Source organism: Corvus moneduloides, chromosome 2, assembly GCF_009650955.1.
Source record: "Corvus moneduloides isolate bCorMon1 chromosome 2, bCorMon1.pri, whole genome shotgun sequence".
Taxonomy (NCBI): domain Eukaryota; kingdom Metazoa; phylum Chordata; class Aves; order Passeriformes; family Corvidae; genus Corvus; species Corvus moneduloides.
This window is the reverse complement of record NC_045477.1, coordinates 104903824-104922344: the sequence shown is the minus strand read 5'-3', so window position 1 is coordinate 104922344 and position 18521 is coordinate 104903824. Positions and strand designations below refer to the sequence as shown.

Here is an 18521-nt window from a genome sequence, read left to right as displayed (position 1 = left end):
ATGCAGAACATCTATCACTGCAAGTAAAGTATTTGCACTGTCACAGATAAAAAAGAGCTTAATTAGTGGCTTCTGAAAAATGAGGGCACATATTTTAACAAGGAGTCAAAATAACTCAAAACACCCCAAACTTTACTCTGTGTGACCTAAGCCCTATTTCCTATTAAAACCTCAAATTTATCAGCATTTTAAATAACTTTTACTTTTTTACACAGAATTCAAAGGAAAAAAATCAGCTGATCATTTCAACACTACCTGGAGAAACTGCTAACAAGAAAAATGAAGCACTGCACAGAGATCTAGACCCTACTTTGAACCCTGCTTATAGCAACTGCAGTCAATGGGCATCCCATCAGCAGGGTCAAAACACAAAAGATTGCAGAGAAGGCTTTCTGGAAAATGTTACCTTCTCATTTTCTAGACTTCTCAAAATTAGATCCTGTATTTGTCAGCAGCATTAGAGTGGGTCATTATTTGATAGATCTTAGAAATAATATCCTACATTTTGAGGGAAACTTTCTTGATGAAAATAAAAATGTCTAGTGCTTCGTGAACTTTTGCAGGTAAACTATAATTTGGGGGAGATTGCATGGGAAGTGGTTTTTATTTCCTGAAAAAGCCCCTTTGAGTGCTGTTGCCAGTAGAGGTGCTGCAACAACAAAACCTTTACTCGTGTTCAAGAAAAAGAAGGATTTAGTAGCTAGAAGAGCACTGTGTAGTACTGAGCTATCATAAAAGAATAAAGTGACAGCAGTATAGGACAGTCACAAGGTGAAAAGAAAACCTGTTCTGTGACAGTAAGCATCAGAAATACTTCATTTAAAACTACAGAAATATTGTAGTTTTGAAATAGCCACAGAGTGTATCTATGCAATAAATTTTAAGCTTGTTACTTTAAAATAGTCATTAGTTTAATAAAAAACATTAAGTTTGCTAGAAAATAAAGAAAAAATTGCATGAATTCAAAGAATGTGTTGACTTTTTGGTTCACCCCTAACACCAATTTCAAGTGCCAAAATTTAACAAGCAAATAAAAGGTAAGAGGAAGAATCAAATTTACTAAGTGGAACAGGACATAATGCCCAAAGGCAAACTAAATATTGTAATTCGTAGCTGTGAACAAGGCTGAAACAACTACACTGGCTCACAAGAGCATTGTAGAAGAGCAAGTAGGGATGTGGAAGAAATAATGCAGAGAAGTTTTACCACACAGTAATTTGTGATAACCACATGGCACTGACCATCATCAGGAGTGTTTCTTTGTTAAACTCTTGGCACAAATTTAATTGCTGCAATAGTGGTCAGTTCTGGGTTCTCTCCTAAAAAGTTGGCAATCTATCATAGACAATTGTATTTTATTATTTGTATTACTTATATTTTACCATTTTTAGATGGTAGTCACATTTTGAACATTAGCGCCACAGACTCTCAATAAGATTGTTGCCACAATCATTATGATCCATAAATGTTATTTATTGTAGTTTTTCTGCAACTGTTGTGTCTCAGAAGTATAATCATGTTATAGTAAGAAGCATCTCTTTCAAAACAGAAGATCCTATCTTTTTCCCGTTGCAAAATTTAATGCACTAGATCTCAGCTGGGCCTGGACTTCACCCAAGGAACTTAAGAGATTAATCAGGAAAGCAACCTATCAAATGATCTCTGCACATAAAATCTGAAAGAATATCAAACAGGCAAGTTATTTGATTTAAGTAATGCTTAAAACTTAGTAAGGCAACAATCAGAATGATAGTTTATTTACAGAATAAAACAGTCAGAAATTATAATCAAATGCCATACTTCCAGAAATCAAAACTCTGAACTGCTTCAACTGCTTGAGCTGCTCGGTGACCTCCTTATGAGCACTGGTGAAAAGAACCCCTAGCAGAGATTTGCAGATTGATGGAAAGAAAAAGATAGCCTAATGCTTTGGCTTGGTCATAATTAAAATGAAATTTTAATGTGTTTTAATGTGTTTAAGCATTAAACAAAACTGAATACATTTAAGCAAAAAGGATCTGCAAAAGCTTTCAAAGAGTACTAAGTGAACTACAGAGTACTATAAATCTAGATTATGTCTACTTTCACCTGCAATCATAAAGGATGGTTACTTAAATGTAAAATCAAAACACACTCTAAATAGCGCAAATAAAACCAATTAAGAAATAGCACTCTTGTAATCCATCTTGGCAGATATTTTTCATGCAATGGTAGAAGGAAAATCACCATCAAGAAAAGAGATCGATGAAATGTTTGTAGAGATGTATTTCTGCCAAGAATGGGGAAGAAATTCAGTCTTTATTTAAAAGCTCTTATTTTCTTTTGTCTGGTTTCTACTTCATCATTACTGTTTAATTGGCAAAATAGTAAAAGAAAACATGGAGGAGGCAAAATTAAAGGAATAGGGAAAATACATGTGCATGATAATTTTTGAAGAGATCCATATTGTTCCCAAACAGTAAGGCAAACAGTGTTTGTCAGAGGATCCCCTGCACAGAAGACCAGGACAGGCACACAGCTGGAGTGCAGCAACACCCAGGGCTTGCAAGGCTGAAAGAGATGCCGAAGTTCAGGCACTACTGACAGCAAGGTTGTGGCACTGTGAGGGCCAGCATGGACCAGATGTTCAAAGTGACTCAGGAGTACCAAGGCAACTGCAGCCCAAGGTTTGCATAGACTGAGGGGTCTTGCACCACTCCAGGGCCAAAACTTGGCTGCACACACTGGCATCTACTCCACATCCCTACAGACACCCTTGTTTCCACTGCAGAAAAACTTGGAAATGGTAATGGAAGGATGCTATGAATCAGTAAGACCCTGGTCTGGACAGGTAGGGAGATACAAATATATTGCACAGACAAGATCTGCCGCATGCAACAGTCCTGCAGTCAAGGCCCTCTGCACCAGTTCATTTCACTAAGCATCCCAATTAAAGTTAGCACCAACACGCATACATCAATCTCATCTTCTAACTGCTCTGTGCACATTGTTGGGGAGATGATCTTCATGCCTACATGAGCTTAAATGTCCATGACCCCCAAAAACACAAGTGCTTTGTCTGCTGAGGTAGAACCAGGGGACTCTGACAGACATACCAGAGTGGGGCAATACAAATTCATGTACAAAATCGGCACATCAGTCCAAACAGCTGACAGAAAAGTGTTTCAGTGCCATCCTTAGCTTGAACAAATAGCTGTGAATCACAGACTGACAGAATTAAAGAGACCTCAAAGATCACCTAGTTCCAAGACCTCTGCCATGGACAGGGACCCCTTCTACTAGACAAGGTTGCTCAGAATTCCATCCAACCTGGCCTTGAACACTTCCAGGGATGGGCCATCTGCAACTTCTCTGGGCACCTTGTTCCAGTGCCTCACCTCCCTCACAGTAAAAAATTTCTTCCTAATATCTAAACCTAACTTACTCTCAGTTCGAAGCCACTGCCCCTTGTCCTGTCACTACATGCCTTGTAAGTAGTCTCTCTCCAACTTTGTTGTTGGCTGCCTTCAGGTCCTGGAAGGCTGCAATCAGGTCACCCTGAAGCCCTCTCTTCTCCAGGCTGAACAACCCCAATTCTCTCAGCCTTTCCCCGTAGGAGAGGTGCTCCATCCCTCTGATCACCTTAGTGATCTCCTCTGGACTTGCTCTAACAGGTCAATGTCCTTCCTGTGCTGGGGATCCCAAAGCTGAATGCAATGTTCCAGGTGGGGTCTCATGAGAGCGGAATAAAAGGGCAGAATCACCCCCCTCATCCTGCTGGTCACACTGCTATTGATGCAGCCCTGGACATGTTTGGCTTTCTGGGCTGCAAGTGAATGTTACTGGCTCATGTTCAGCCTCTCACCCACCAGCACCCCCTAGTACTTCTGGGCAGAGCTGCTCTTGATCTGTTCATCCCCCAGTTTGTATTGATACCAGAGATTGCCTTGACCCACATGCGACACCTTACACTTGGTCATGTTAAACCTCAGGAGATTCCCATGGGCTCATTTCTTGAGGCTGTCCAAGTCCCTCTTGTCCTTCAGGTGTGTCAACCATCCCACTTGGCTTGGTGTCACTTACAAATCTGCTGAGGATGCACCTGATCCCTTTGTCTATGTCATTGATGAAGATATTAAATAATACTGGTCCCATTACAGACCCCTGATGGACACCATTTGTCACTGATGTCCAACGGGACAACATCTTAGATGTTGACCACAACCCTCTGGATGTGCACATCCAACAAATCTTCATGCACCTAACAGCGCACCCAAAAATCCGTCTCTCCAATTTAGAGAGAAGGATGTTGTGGAGGACTGTGTCAAAGGCCTTACAGAAGCCCTGATAAAAGATATCTGTAGCCCTTCCCTTGTCCACTGATGCAGTCACTGCATCATAGAAAGCCACTACAGTGGTCAGGCAGGACTTGCCCCTGGTAAAGATACCAGGTCATGACTTTCTTTCTTTTCCAGGTTAAAGGCTGGAGGAGTACCTGTGCTGTAAGCTCTTCCATGGAACATGGAGTGCACAATTTATTTGGGTTTCAGCTTCCCTTACGTTCAGTGCATACAGGCTTGCTCTCAGACCAGCAGTATAACAGGTCACAGCACCTCCCAGACGTAGCGCTACACTTTGTTGTCCACTTTTAAGGACTACACAAAGCTGCACTAAAGCAAATGCCCTTTCTTCACCTGACATTTATAGACAAGAATTAAGTCTGTCAATGGATGAAACTTGCATAAAAAAGAAAAGTGGCTGGGGATTTCTTTTCCCCCGTATTATACATATTCACTGTGACCTAAACCACTGTGACCTAAAGCAGCAAGTTTTAAAGCTTTTTTTATTTAGTCAGACCAGGCCTGCGTTTTCATTTAAGGTGACTGATATTGACCTGATCCCAGATCACCTTCCTGACAGTCGTGTTACTGCAGGGTGGCAGCCCCTGCCTGTTTTTGCTGTGGAATGCATGCTTTTCCCCCACAAATTGGATGCAGTGCAGACTGGCTTCTAGAAAGGGTGCAGGACAAGTAAATGCGTGGCCACCTCAAAACTAACCAGAAATGCTAATGACTAGTACAAAGACACACAGCACTGGCCAAGTTGCATTTGCAAGATGTACATTTTGGCAGCTTCATCAGATAAACTTGTTTTCAAGTCTTTGTGTCAAATCCACCTCATCTCTTATTCTTGCGTGAAAAGGGTGCAATTATCCCTTGATAATGAAAACTGCTGTGTATCAAGCTAGACAGCAGGGAGCCAAATGGACCTGCTGAATCTGAATTACTCCTGATGCATGGCTGAGGCCCCTCAGTAGCCCACAATGTACACATGGCTGTGCATGGACAGATGAGCTTCCTCCCCTGGCTTGGCTTCTCCCCTTTTTTCATGGGAGATGGGTTTGAGCTGACACATCATGAACCTGTCACAAACTCCCACAAACCACTGAGTTGCAAAGGCATGTCGCATCAACCAGCTCTGAAGTGGGCTGCAGTTTCTCCCAGTGCCTTCAAGGCAACCTCACACAATTGCCTGTCTGTCTCTGCTCTCCCCTCACCTCCACAAGCCAGAGACGCAGACAGAGCCCTCCCTTAGATGAGGTACAGCTGGTTTGCTACAGCAGTGTAACTCTGTGGGACCAAGGCAGAATCAAGAAAAACCCAGAAGCTGCAACAAACAAGAAATCAAAGCAGAACTCAGCATTCTGCTCTGTCATTCTTCCTGGTATGAGTTTAAAGACACTGTTATTTCTTAGCTTACTAATGTAGCCTTTGAGTTCAGGACACAGTAACGCCATCTTAAACAGCACCTTTAATAGGCACAGCTCTTATTGCACTTACTTACTTTTATTGCACAGATAAGGTAGGGACACAAACAGAATATGGGCAGAAAAAGAAGCTGCTATGTTGCTAGGAAACTAATTCAGAAAACACTGACAATACTTACAGGGTAAGGTTGAACAACAGTAAGGAGGATCGATTCTTTGCAGCTTCTATAAAAAAGAAAAAAAAAGTAAAATCAAGTAAAGAGTCATACTTTTACTGACTACAGATAACCAGCTTTTCTTTTTAATGGAGAAAACTGCAGTAATATGGCAAAATGTTTATTACAATGACATAGCAGAGCAGTACAGAGATTAATAATATGTCAAAATAACAATAGATATTAAGAAAGAAGTTTTTTCCAATCTAACAAATTGGCCTAACTTTGCACTTTATGCTACAAACTTTTTGCTTCATCAGAGAAACCTGCATGCTGCAATAATGATTGTCTCTAGCAAGAATGAAATAACCTTTGATTAATCGTATTAGTTCAGCATCTGTAGTCTATGAATTTCTTTTACCTACTTTACAAATGCAAGTCACTTTTTATACCATCTAGCTCTTGTACACTTCAAGCCAAATATATTTGAAGACAGCAGTGTTTTCTTCAAAGCAAAAATGAGAACAAAATTTAGCCACCATTTCTTTTCTAGCTCACCTTTTTAAATGGGTGGAAAAAGACTAAGCTTTGGTGAATTCCCCCACTAGAATTTTTAAATTTTTATAGTATTGCTAAGGAAAGGTTTTTCTTTCCATTTAAACAGCTCTTCTTTAGGATTAAACTAGTAAATGGAAAACATCTGAACAGCTCTAAAAATCCACAACCAATTTATAGGATAAAGAGAAGAAATTATTAGGAATCTTGATGTGACCAAGTGGTCTAGTCAAATGATACATATATTTTGACTCTTGGTGGGTAGTTGGGGCTGGTGGATAACTGGGGAAAATAAAGATTAAGTGAAGAAGAAGGAAGAAAAGCCAATCATAGTCAGTATCTCTCGTATTATGTGTTGATCAGATAGTTGCAGTGGGTGATACTAGCTAAGAAGAGGTCAGTTGCATTTGGTTGAAATGGAATTAAATTTCTCTTGGTTTTACTACTTTCAAACACAAATTATTTATTTACGTGACTTACTACATGGCTAAATTGACATGGAATTGATTTTGTATGCTTGACCTGTTAAGCAGAACTAACTAAAAAAATCATACTGTATTGGTCTTATACAGGGTCACCTTATAGGCATAGTCACACATATGCAAATAAAAAGCCAAAAGGCAAAAAAAAAAGGAGGAGAAACTGAAGGCAGAAAACTGGTCTGGAAAGCCAGCCGCTACTTGATGAAGTCAACATACCACTGAATGCCAACAGGGATAACAAATTCGACTTTTATCAAAGTCATCAGTCATGTAAGGGCAAAGTCTGACCTAATATCAGTTAACTAAAGAAAAATTAGTTAGAGCTTCAATTTTTACTTCTCTTATTAGATATTTGTACCATTACCACATTTTTTGGGAATCTACAAATCCATGTTAAGAAATGTAATTTATTTCAAGAATTTCACAGCATCTTTGTGCTATCTATCCAGTTGTGACTGCTGTATTAACCTAGGCCTACAAGTAGACAGAAAAGCTCACAGTTGTTGATTTGGGACAAACTGCAGCCCTGGGATAACTGCACCATGCCCAAGTGACCTTTTCAACTACTTTCAACCCGCTACTTTATGTTTCTCATGCTGTGTATGATTACCACCACCGCTGCCTCCTGCAGTCCAGCTACGTTAGACAGTTGTCTTTAAAAACGAAAATCAGATTCTCCTGAAAATGTTTTTTGGCTCTTCATTATTCTTGGATTAAACCTGTCCAGGTGTCAGGCCAGGCAAGATTCATCCTAGATTAGCAAGTGCTTTTTTTTAAACCAAAAGGTCAAAAGATATATTTCGTGGACAAGACTTTCTTACAGGATAAATGCTTGCATTGGAAGGATGCTAGACTCTGCATCATATATTCAACATTTGAGGCTATAATAAGGCCCTTTGGAGTATCTGGACACAAGCATGTTAACATTCAAAAAGTTGGTGTCAAGCACTACACACAAATCCCTCACCATTAGAGTAAACACTTCCTATAAAACTTGTGCTACATACAAAACACAGCACAGTTACAAAAGAAGTATTTAATCATCAGCTTTTTTGATCTGCAGTACTCAGTCATGACTCCACTGCTTGTTTTAAATCTTTCTCAACTAATGATGACAGAACTCCGCAGGACAGCTCATCTTTTTTACTTCCGGTATGACTGGCATATCCTATAAATCTATATAATAAACCTTGCACAGCACTGGAGACTCTCAATTATACCATGTATTGTATATGTCATGAGAATGGAAAAAGAATGGAATCACTGACCGTGCGATCTCGGTGAGTTGTAGCTTAAATGTATGTGGACAAATGGATGTCCGTGCATGACAGTAGAACATACAGACAGTTATGTTTACAGAAACAAGGTACATCATCACACTGAAACGTGAGCTACTTCTTTTAAACAATACCTGAAACATAGTGGCAAAGGCTAAAAAAAAAACTAATTGCAGTCTTAGTTTAACCCTGAAATGTCTTTCTTCATCTAAAATGTGACTAAATTTAAAAAAAAAAAGCATCTATTACAGTTGCTTTATTACCTTTCATACTCATTCAACAACTACCTAATTATTTCTGTGCTCTTTTAGAGTCACTCAAGGCCAAACATCTGCAATACCAGCTTAGAAAACAAGCTGCTGACTTTTTGAGCACTCTGCCATCTGACCAGCTAACACCAACATCACAACAAAATATCTTTATGTTTCTTTCATTTCCTGACATTAGAATCAAATAGTGGTAACAAGGCTAAAATCTGAAAAACTCTGATCGGAACTTGTGATTCATCTCTCTCTCCTTCTCCGTGTCCTGTGGGGTGATTTTATTTGTCTGTTCTCACTACTCCTCACAGCTACTTAGGCTGCAACAAGGAGAGAATATAGATGGTTTGAGAATCAAATTATGTCCATTATAAAGGTTAAAGTGGCATTACTAAGTATCAGGCATCTTGAGCTACATGAGGCATTAACATTCAGCTACAATGCCAGCTTCTGTGAACTTGAAGCTGGAAATCACCGCCTCTCTTCTGCTTCTTGCTAGCTGGAAGAGAGGAAGGGGAAAGGCAGATGAGGGACTTGGGGGAGCCAAATAGAATAAGTGGGTCTGTTATTCATATGCATCCTACAGCAAACATAGCATATAAGTAGGAAAAGTACATACATTGCTCTTAAGAAGGAAGAATGAAAAATTGTTTATGCTAATTTTAAAGCTTTTAGCAATTTTACATACTAGAGGTATACTTTGTTTCTTTCCCACTGAAGATGAACAAATAAAAAATTAGTTAAAGCTATAATAAATAATACCATTTTCAGGGAATGCAATTCAGAAAAAATCTTCTAACCATAACTTGGCTGTTTCATTTGCAATGAACATTAAATTCTGAAACTCTTCTTTTGAAAGACTTTTTCTCAGCTATTTTAAAATCATCTGTTTCAATTTGGGTCTCACTACTGATAAGAAAGGTCTGAATTCCACAATTGTGGAGTTTGATGCCATGATCTGCAGCATGTTTACACTAAGTTTTTGAAGGAAATGGAAATCAATGGGTCAGAAGCTAACCACAAAATGTAAGAGGTTACCTCAAATGCCCTATTCAAAGCTAAGGAAAGTAGAAATTATCTTCAAATTCTATTGTCTAGGCTAGAGAAAAATCATTCAATGGTTGGATGTCTTTCAATATTATGAATATTAACACACTATTAATGAGCAAAGAGTTTGCAAAATCACTCTATTGTAGTGCATTTTTAATTATTTCATAGAATGAATCACAGAATCAGAGAAAGGTTTGGGTTGGAAGGGACCTTAAAATAATTTAGTTCCAACTAAGGATCATTTTTATTTGAGCTGTATATACATTTTTACATAAAACCTGTTTTACAGTATTTATCTTCACCTAGGGAAGCTACAAATTTCACTTCCCCAGGCTTTTATCATGAGCAACAGTTCCTGTGGAAGAGATCCCATAGATCCAGGCAGATTTATTTCCAGGGCTGGAGACATCTTCTGGAAGGACCTTGGTGGGACAGAGTAGACCCAATTTAAGGGTTTCCTTATTCTCAGCTGTTATCACACAGCACACACACAGAGTGAGCCTTGAGGTCCTGTAATGACGCCAACCTGCCTGAGTTGACATGGGGAACCTTGATAAACTATCAAACAAACTCAGTATTCATGGACACCTGTGAAACAATGTGGAGGGATCCAGGGATAAAGGCTTTAAGAAGGGCGTGCCTTTCCCCAGGGCTGTTTTTGTCACAAGAGAAGCAGTGCTGTGCAAACACAAACACTCAAGCTAAAAGCCCTCTGCACCAGACAATTCCTCCAGCAAGAGCCATGGTATGTGGGGCTCTTCCCTTTCCATTTCCAAAGGTAACCCTGCAGCACATAAACTACAGGCAATGGTTCCATGACTCTAATTGACAAGTACAAAAGATTACACCAAGCTGGAAGCCATGCTACTCTGGGCAGATCCCTTTTGGTCTTTTAATTACATCTACCCATAGATAATCACTGTTTTAGCAGCAGGTAAAGCATGAGAGCTCTCCAAGCCTAGGAAGAGGATATTTTCCAAAAAAAATTTTAAGGAAACGCAGAAAATTATACTTTCTCAAGAGGTTGCCAATACCTGGCAGAACCAACTGCTGGAAGAGTGGTAACGGGATTTCAGTCTCTGCCTGTTCAGTTGACATCTGGGAATTCTCTCTGAAGATCCCATACACAGCGAGAGATGGGCATTCCTGCCATCACACCACACAGGCAAGGCAGGGTATACCTCACATGGCAGTACATCCCCAGCTCCATCTCAGAAGACAGTTGCAGGAACACAGCAGGCAAGAAGCATAGCAGGAGGCTCATGAAATAAGGTACATCACCACAGAGGTGAGGTCTGGGGTCCCAGTTTAGGGAGGACAGGTAACAGTGCATGAAATATAGTTACAGAAGATGAGGATATGAGGCCAAGGTGCCAAGATTTGGCTTCAGATATATGAAGAACAACTTAAGAGATGAGCATCAGCTGAATACCATTTTCTGGAGATGACAGAGCACAGAACACAAAGATCATGGTGTTCAGGTCTTATTTTTGGAGATCAGGATGGTGCATTGTAATCCCTGGTATCAGAAGGCAGAGACATCACAATTACACTTGGAAAGCTGTGGCTGCTGATGTTAATGATATTACCTGTCCTTAGCCTAGCTGTCAATGCAATACTCTTGGCATCCAAGCAACTTCAACTTGTGAACTCCTGAACCCTACAGTTTAATTTGCATAGACTGCTGCTTCACAAAGTCATTAAAATTTAAGTCTGCCATCAAATATGTGAGGGCTTGCAACAGCAGAAGCAATCTGCACAAGAACTTGGGAATTTTGCAAGATTCCTGATTGAATGTCTGAACCCTAAAAACTGTGTAAGTAATTGATGCTTGAAACAACCACTACCACATAAAGTATAAAACACATAAGGATGGGATTATTACAACACTGCAGGATCAAACAGCAGCAGAATCAGCTGAGCGAAAAAGATGCTCAGATTCAAACATAAATAACTTCAATAATAGCACACTGAAAATTACTGTCAAAGCAAATTGTGTTTTGTATAAATGTTCTTTATTTTAGAGGTCTGGCATGGTGTGAAAGTCAATCTTTAAAATTGTCACAGTCTGCTGCTGGCACTAATTGGAACCCTTGTTGGCAATCTCCGTAAGGGGTCAAGGAGTGAATGTGTCTGCAGGCTGAATTACGCTCGCTTCCTCCGACTGAAGCGGTCCCTTCAGATCAGGGCTGTGGCACACTGGTGGGCTTTCATACAGGAGATGCCATCTCAGATACCTCTGCAATAAAGGCTTTGAGAATAAAAAAGCCTCCTCTTCTTTAAGGCTGTTCATCTGTCAAGCTTTCACATGTACCAAATTCACACAGTTTCCTCCTGTATTAGCACTGTGGCAAGGGGAGCCCTATAAAGTTGTTGATCTTGAATTTCAGTGCTGTATGATGACTATATTTACCTCTTGTCAAAATAAACCCTCCTCTCACAAATACTCCAAGTTTTCTAGTTGCTCGTATTTTCAATCTTAAGGCTGTTAAAACTTTGTAACTGAGTTATCAAAATGTTGGTCAAACAGTAAATACCTGTGTGTACTGTACAAGAGTGCCTTAGCAAGACTACACGAATACCAGCAGCAGTGTTACACTGCTGTCTAACTGCTGAGCAGTGTTACCTGCTCCTTACTACACTGGCCTTCAATTGATTCTTGAGCGCACCTCTAAGTATTGGTGATATGCAGAAAACTTGACATTGACAGAGATGCCTTCCTTAGACAACCATTTTCCTACTTACCCAGATTTATGATGGCCTCCCTCAATCCCTGAGTACCCTTGGGGTTAAACTTCAAGACAAACAGAACATATTGGGATTTACTAACACTGGATTTGTCTGATCCAGCAGAAGCAGTATTTGCTCATTTTGGTCAGTGTATAAAAAACCAACCAAGACCCGGATGAGCCTGTGTGTGTATCTGATGGACTGAGACTTTCACCAAGTCCAACTGTTGGCATGCCACTGCCAACACAATCACCATGTCAATTACTTCACGCTGCATGAAGATGTCACACAGCCAAGAAGAAAAATTTAATGCTTATTCCCCTATTAATTAATTGTTCAGCTGTCCTCTTCTAATTAGACTTTCTACACATTAGTTTTAAAGGATCAAAGGCAGACAAAATGAGATAATATTGGTCTCTCAGGTCACTCATCCAGGCCAACGCTCCAGTGCTAGTTTTTCTATCATTAACTGCCAAAGTCTCAAAAGCTCTGAGGAAACGTTAGTTTTCAAAGTCTAATGAAGAAAATGAATATGAGCCAGCCCCAAGATGTCTATTGATGACACATCTTCAGAAATAGTTCTATGGAGCTTTAATACAATACTAGCAAAGTAAAATATTTACAGAAGAGGTTGGTCTCACCATGGAAAGATCAGTTGTATTCTCCTGAAAATTTCTTGTGTGTATTTGTCAGACTCTGCTGTTTCCATCAGACTGCAATGATTTTTAAATGGCATTTCCATGGACGTTTTGTGCAAGTTCTTTCAGACAGCTTCTAAGTGAGATAAGTGCAGTTCTGTTCTCCCATTCTGCAGCTGTCCACGCACAGACCTGGCAGCCACACAACAGCTGCCCACTGCCCACAATGCTCAGGTACGTTAAACCCATGCAGTCAGTTTGGGTTCACTCGTCCTCTGCACTGACATTCTTATTGAGGACATCCAGGAACCTGGACTGTAACAAAACACCAAGGTTGCAGAAAAAAATCCACAACCTGGAAAATTCTAACCATTCCAAAAATTTCAACCCAATGATGACTGACTATGCTTTGAAACAGTGGCATGAGCCAATTCTCTGAGGCAGCCACCAGAGACCTAGAAATTGTTATGAAATGCATTCCAATTACTTTGTCATTTCTTATGATCAGCCTTCAAAAATGGAGACATCGTAATTTTGCTATGGTAGCATACATGTTCATATAAAGTTTAATTTAAACATTGCTAAATGTAAGAACAACACCCTTCTGTTTTCTAAAATAACTTCAGAATTTTTGTAAACATATATGGATGGTCAAACTGAATTCAGAGTTCACTTACTTGGGAGAGAGAAAGAAAATAAATACAACATCTCAAGTACTTCTCTGTACAGGCCTCTTATGTTCCTCTACATAATTTGAATTAGAATAAAAGAAACTTTCTATGCTCTACTGAATTTACAGCACTTTTTTAGACTCCTTGACACAGTCACATAGACTCTCGAATTTTTATTTCAGTAGTGGAAACGAAAAAAAAAAAGAAGGTTAAAAACTTTTCAAACCCTGGAAATTGATGTTATTCCATTCATTTGTCTCAGTGTACCACAGAGATTAACAATATGATCTAGCAATTGAAAAGGATGTTTCAGGGAGTAAATGTAATTCTAATATTCACATAACAAAGCCTTGTTGGTTTCCTCTTCTTTCTTTTACAGAGACGCTGAATAAATTTTCATTTAGAAAAGAAATTCTGTCTTCTGATGGCTTATTTTTAATTTCTGCTTTTGCTGACATTATGTTAGAAAGCAACAATCATTACTTTACTCAATAATTTTTTTCTCTAGACTGGATGCAGCAGACATCTCATGCTCCATGAGAAGAGAAAGTTTTGAGTTAACTTGTGCTGGGCTACTTCTCTTCATTTTAAGTGGTAGAGCACCTTAAATTTAGCCCAGAAGTCAACAAAAACTCATGGCACATCTAAGGGCTATTTTTGCAGAAGTGTAATTTTGTGCCCAGGTTAAAACTGCACTGATGATTGAACGAGCAACGTGCAGCTCTGCTGTCACAAACCATCAATCCAAAGCTGAACTGGAGAGTGACTGCTTATGGATTTGAAGGAAAGTCCACTTGCTGGGATGCTCACAGCATCTTTTGGTGCAGGAAAAGTGACACTGCTGTCTTCCACAATGAAACCCTGCCTCTAGCAGAGCTCTTGTTTGCCAGCCTAGTCTGGACAAAACTTAGGCAATTGATATACTGATATTAATATAATGCAACTATTGCTTTGTTAGCACTTCTACTCTCCCAACAGTTTCTCCCCTACTCTGATTTTTGTCATAGGTGGACATACTTTGGACAGAGAAGATCTACCATACATGCTGACACAGAATTTTGTTTAGTTTTGTATAGTATATTCTAGATATGATGGCAGTTAAGAGATCAATAAAAACAATTATTCAATAAAATGCATTATCTAACGCCAAACACCTTGAATAAATAATTAAAGCAATGAATTAAAATAAACACTAGTATAACTTGTTGTTCCTTGCTGAGAAACAAGGAAATCACATACTCTAGATAGTTATACTCAAACTGGAAAAAAGAAACTAAAAGAAAAGATAGTTGAAGATGTCAGAAACTGTAGAGGAGCAATGTCGGTATCTATACAATTGCAGAAGAGATTTATGGGAGTTACATGTTAAAGAGGACGAAAGATCACTAAAGATGAGAAAACCTTACCGATATTTTTACTATGTGACAAATTAACCATAATGGTTTATGATCAAAGCTTCATTTTCATTTGTACTGAAGCATTAGAAACCATTACAGCTGCTATTCATAATCTGTACAGCACTGGCATTTTCATTTTCACATTTGGGCATTGTGTATGTAGTAATGAAAGGTCAGGCGTTCACACACATCCTTCATTCCTGCAGCTATTAAATTTTTTTCTTTCCCTTAATGCTTTTCAAAAAGCAGAACATGAGATAAATTTTGCTGATTAAATGTTAAATGCTTTAGGATCATCTTGTTTTAGAGAGTTATCTGAGTTTTTATTAATAATGCATAACATTCACTTAGGGCTATTTTGTGTCGGAAGTCCTTCACAGCGTTATCTTAGCTCTAAGTAATTCAGCCAATAAAGAAAAAGAAATTAAGAAGAGGAAGATGCATTTGGAAATAAGATAAAGCTCTTGAACTCTGAAGCATACGGTATTTTCAAGCACTATATTATACACTGTTCTCAGTTCAATATTATTGTCTTTATCATTGTTTCTTAAAAAAACCACATTCATTCAAAGTGATGGTATTTTTCTTTCAGATGTCTGAATACTATTACTTCTGCTTTTCAGTCTTATCTGCTTTTTTGAGACCAAGCTGTGTGATGCAATCTAAGAGCATCTCTATCCTTTGTTATGGAACACAATGCTAGAATTATGTTTTAAATAATTACAGATTGCTGGAAATGGTTTTAATAAGTCAGTGTTCGAACAAAACAAGATTCATTCAATTCCTCATTAAGAAAAGTTTCAGCAGTCAGTGTCTTGAGCTTTGTGGGTTTTATTACTAGTGTTACTGTAATTATCATTATATCTGCAAGGTTAGACAATTGATGGATACTGAGTTGCAGAGACTAATGCAGAATGATTTTTGCTTACTGCATCTGGAATAGAAAATTGATTGGTCAGATGCCAAAGACATATCCATGTGATACTGGAATGGTATAAGTAACGGCAAATGTGATTTTATACTGATTCGGATGAGCACCCAAAGGGACTACTCTTCTCAAGCTACCATGCACACAGCACAGTAATTCAGACAGCAGTCCCAACTCTTTGGCTATATTTGTATCCTCATACGTTATTTAATTATTAAAGGAGTAGACTGATAGGAGAAGAAATTGAGACAGAACTTCTGCTAGACAATTAACTGCTTACTTGCTCCTGTTAAATTGCATTAGTTATCAAAAAGTCCTGCCACAAATATATGCCATATATTCAGAATGTTTCAAATTCAAAAGTTCATCCCCTTTTCTAAAAATTTATTTAAAGGAAAAATTTATTTGTTGTGCTAAAATCAGTAAGATATGACTTTAAAAATCTATTCTCTTTAAAGCTCAGTCTGATCTTTCAAAATCATATTATTTACTGTCATTTATTACATCTAAATATTTATGCTGGTTAACTTAAAAATGCATTTATGCTGTCATACCCTTTATTTTTTTCCTTTTTATGTATCACTAGAATCACGTAATTTTTTTACATTTTTCTTGGGACAAAGAATCGCTAGTATGAGTCTCACTGAAAAGTTACAAAGCAAATGTATGCTGCTCATAAATGTGGTCCTTGAGATAAAATTTAAATTATACTTAAGCAGAAATTCCTCCTTGATACAGCAAATATATTGTAAATTATAGGGGGGAATGAATGTTTGAAAAGGGGTGAAGAAAATTGCCCTGCAGACGCAAACCAAGCATAAAATGCAGAGTGGTTGCATTCTTCTATCCACACAGAAAATGAAGACATAATTGCAGTGCAGTCGGACACAGAGATGTGAGCTCTAGTCTAGATGGGTAACACCAGCAGTAAAAATACGATGCCAGTCTCTCCAGTATCAGTTATAAAAACGCCCACGTTTGCCGAGCCAAGCCGATGTTTCAGTACCCGCACCAGGCAGATTCAAGTTCGTTTGGGGACACGGTTCACACACGTCCCGGCCGGCCCCAGCCCACCGCCTTTGCAGTGTCGCCACGCTCTGCGCCTTTGCACCAAAAAAAAAGGAGCAAAGGTGAAAATCAACCAGTTTATCCCTGTCCTCTCCCGCTCCTTAGGAGCTGCAGGTAGCAATCAGGACTGAAGGGAAGGACAGTAAAACAACTCTCTGCTCTTCAGGAAAACAGTAAGGGGGAGGAGGGAAGCTGTTCACGGGGGAGGTGAATTCATAATTCACCACATAGCTGCGGCCAGAAGGTGGTAGGAGGGAAGATGCATACTGGTATAGGGGAAAATGAAGAAGGGACTGACTTGATGGGACTTGATAAATTGATGTTATAGGTATTTCATAAATAATTTATTTGGTGTACCTGTATTTGCTCAGCGAGCCTTCCGCTCCCTGTGGCTGACAGGGCGCTGCTCCGCGAGCCGGAGCCGCTGCTGCAGCCGGCAGCAGTGCCCGAGCCACCGCCCTGCGCTGGGGCTCTGACCGGCGGGCTGGGGACAAAGCAGCCCTGCCCTGGCACTGCCTCTGCCCGGGAGTGCCACAGCCTCCGCTCCCGGCATCGCTGCTCTGCCGAATCAAGCAATTATTTGACACAAAACAGTAAAGTGATTCGTCTTATGCATGCCCTCTCTAAACATAAGCCACGGTGGGGAAGGGGCAAGGGCACACCGCTGCTGCTGCCTCTGTCTGATGCTCTGAATCAACCTCTCAATAACCATCTCCCCTGGGCTCTCAATAACCTGCTCCCCTGTCAGCACGGGCTGCACTCGCTGCCGGCACGTCTCTAGGATGGAGCACAGACGCATTCACCTGTGAGTTGCAAATGAGCCGAGGTGAGAGATTGCAACCGAGGGACTCTGTCGGTCCAGCCAGAATGACCAGCCACCTCCCGCACCCATCCAAACAGAAGATTCACCTCGAGCTGTCTCTGGGCATGAGGTACCACAGCTCAAAGCACTTCTCTAGATGCTTTCTGGATCAAAGGGACAGCTGCAAATAGCTTCTCCCATCCTCTCGCTATAGGCAGCTAGTTCGGGCTAAAGGCCTGGTTTTAAACAGCTGGAACTCATAGAGGTGAATTTTCAATCAGGTGTGAGAGAAATTTTATTGTTCAGAAATTACCCTGGCCTGTCATACACACAAACAGAACAACAGGCTCTGAGGGCTGCACACATGGTTTTAGGCACCTTGACTCAGCTACCTGGGCTTTGGATGATGCAGGACTTGCTCTTGTAGTCTGAGCAAACTCACGGTATGCTGCATAAAAATGTATCCTGTATTAGCCATGTAAACAACTTCGCCAAGTTTGAGAAATATGCAATATGAAGCTGTCCTTCCTACAGAATAACTCCTATAAAGAACAACCTTTGGGGTCTGCAGACTTCTTCTCTTGGATGAACATCCCATTCTCCTCTTGAACAGCTTGTACTTCTGTTTCATCCATAGTATGTTGAGGACTTTCATTTAAAGTTCGTTCATGAACTTTAGGCATCACAAATATCCCTCACTTCAGCTGCAATCATGAGATAAGCACAAAAAAAGGCACTTCAAAAATCTGCTCTGCTTGTACA

The 18521-nt window shown here is 39.7% G+C and overlaps 1 protein-coding gene across 5 annotated transcripts in view; it reads right to left on the bottom strand.

Moving 5' to 3' along the window:
* FRMPD4 (FERM and PDZ domain containing 4) overlaps window positions 1-18521 on the bottom strand; it is a 342726-nt gene that overhangs the window by 25700 nt on the left and 298505 nt on the right. For all 5 annotated transcript variants that reach the window (XM_032100645.1, XM_032100641.1, XM_032100643.1 and 2 more), the window contains one exon: window positions 5926-5971. In XM_032100645.1, the coding sequence (XP_031956536.1) occupies window positions 5926-5971 (46 nt within the window). The remainder of the gene's footprint in view (window positions 1-5925; window positions 5972-18521) is intronic.